Source organism: Aspergillus stella-maris (assembly GCF_047715825.1).
Source record: "Aspergillus stella-maris strain CBS 113639 unplaced genomic scaffold BDV14scaffold_215, whole genome shotgun sequence".
Lineage (NCBI taxonomy): Eukaryota > Fungi > Ascomycota > Eurotiomycetes > Eurotiales > Aspergillaceae > Aspergillus > Aspergillus stella-maris.
The window spans coordinates 1-2,190 of NW_027397009.1; the positions used below are offsets into that span (position 1 = coordinate 1).

At 50.3% G+C, this 2,190-nt stretch overlaps 1 protein-coding gene across 1 annotated transcript; it reads left to right on the forward strand.

Moving 5' to 3' along the window:
- Nucleotides 1–427: 427 nt before the first annotated feature.
- BDV14DRAFT_186384 (5'-methylthioadenosine/S-adenosylhomocysteine nucleosidase family protein) lies at nucleotides 428–2,093 on the forward strand. Its single transcript, XM_073770806.1, has 2 exons — nucleotides 428–550; nucleotides 625–2,093. The coding sequence occupies exon 2, from the start codon at nucleotides 770–772 to the stop codon at nucleotides 1,742–1,744; it is 975 nt and encodes a 324-aa protein (XP_073621577.1). The 5' UTR covers nucleotides 428–550; nucleotides 625–769; the 3' UTR covers nucleotides 1,745–2,093.
- Nucleotides 2,094–2,190: the final 97 nt, after the last annotated feature.

The following is a 2,190-nucleotide window of genomic DNA, read 5'->3' on the forward strand; positions in this document are numbered from 1 at the left end:
GATGCACCTCCGAGCTAGGCTAAATACTTATGATGCTGACTAAGACTGTGCAGACCGGGCACCCAAGGACAGGGGAAGAACCCATGCTCCGACAAGTACCTGGGTACTTGAAATTGTCGGAACATGGGTTCTTCCCCTGTCGAGGATCCAGCTCTCCCCTGTCCTTGGGTGCCCGGTCTGCACAGTCTTAGTCAGCATCATAAGTATTTAGTCTAGCTCGGAGGTGCATCCGCACCTCCTAATACCAGACTCCTTCCCATTTCCCACAGAAATCTGCTAACACCAGACCTTCATTCCGAGCACCGTGCCCGGAATGAAGATCGCGAGATTCTGCCTGTTCTGACCGCCTGGCTGACCGATACTTCCTCGGCTCCAACGTCAATCCCATTCCTGATCTCTGAGCAACGTCTTGTTATACTAGGCGCCTGCCTAATAGTCTGATCCTGCATTCTGCCTGCGTATCTACTGCGTTCTTCTGTTCTGACTGCACTCCTGAGCCCGCACCTTGACAGTATGCTCCGACAAGGGACCTGCGCCACGTGACATCAGCGTGAGTGAATGTCAAGCAGCCTCTCAATCCTCCCCTCTTCAATATTCTAAGCTTATTATGACCTCTTGATTCAGAAACCACTTTGCAATTCGCAGCTGGCTAAAAGCATATACCTTTCATACAGGCACCGCCACTCCACATTCCTCACCTTATACATAGCCCCGCTCCTCGAGATCGCCGTCCAGTGAACTGCCCGCTCACCGCCAAGCCGAGCCCACAATGCCCACCCTCGACCCGAACCTCTATACCGTCGCGTGGATCGCTCCACTTGAGATCGAGGTACAAGCTGCCTTACAGATGTTAGATAAACTGCATACGGGAGGATTCCCGGTCAGCCCCGGCGACGACTATGTGTTTCACGCCGGCGAGATACACGGACATAATATTGTGATTGCCACGTTTGCTGCTGGCCAACCATACGGCACAAGTTCTGCAACATCTCTAGCAAGTCATGTGAGAAAATCTTTCCCGAACCTGTGGTTTGGGTTGCTAGTGGGCGTTGCTGCAGGTCTGCCGGATCTCACATGCTCCCCGCCACGCGATATTCGACTGGGTGATGTCATAGTAGCCCTTTCGGAGGGAGATTACCCGGCGATATTACCGTATGGTTTGGGAAAACAGAAGGGTGTGAGTGGCTTTGAGTTACTACGCCACGGTCATTCGCTGCCTCAAACAACACGTGTTGTCTGTTCTGCGATTGGTAAGATCAAGGCAAAAGAACAAGCTACTAAAGTAGTTTTAAGTTACTATAATAAGACAGCAAGAAAATACACAAAGTTTTCCGACCCCGGCCAGGAGAAGGATATTCTCTACACATCATGTGATGATGCAATGGTTGCTCGACAACGCCGACCAGACACTGAACGCACATGCGTGTGGTATGGGTCGATCGGGTCCGGGGATAAGCTGCTGAAAAGCAGTCAAGATAGGGATGAATTAAGAGACAAATACAACGTGATCGGCCTGGAAATGGAGGCCGCCGGTGTGATGAATGAAATCCCAGTGGGAAATATTCGCGGGGTTTGCGATTATGGCGATGAGCGAAAGAATAAAGATTGGCAGCCTTACGCAGCGGTGATGGCAGCAGCGTTTGCGAAGGCAGTGCTTTTGGAAATCACCCCTCTAAAGACTGCTACACAACCACCACATGTCAGGACAGGTGCGTTGCTATGTTATCCTACTTTGGCACGCTGAATAATAAACAGTTTGACTAGACTTCACAGATGAAGACAAGGCCTGCCTCCAAGACTTGCTGGTCGCCGATCCAGAAACCGAGCGACAACGCATTGAGGCCACAAAAGGCGGCTTACTGGATGACTCATTTCAATGGGTGTTGGGAAATCCTGAATTTCTGAAATGGGATAGCAGCCATCAGAGCCAGTTGCTTTGGATTAAGGGCGATCCTGGCAAGGGAAAGACCATGCTAATAATTGGGATAATCAATAAATTGCGACAGCAAAATCAATCACAGTCATCGCAGTTAACAGCCTACTTCCTGTGTCAAGCAACCGACCCCAGACTGAGCAATGCAACCAGCATCCTGAGAGGATTGATTTATATGCTTATTCAGCAACAGCCACATTTAACGTAAATCCCGGTCGGTTCGTAGTTCCCGGTCGGTTCGCAGAACTCCAAAAAAA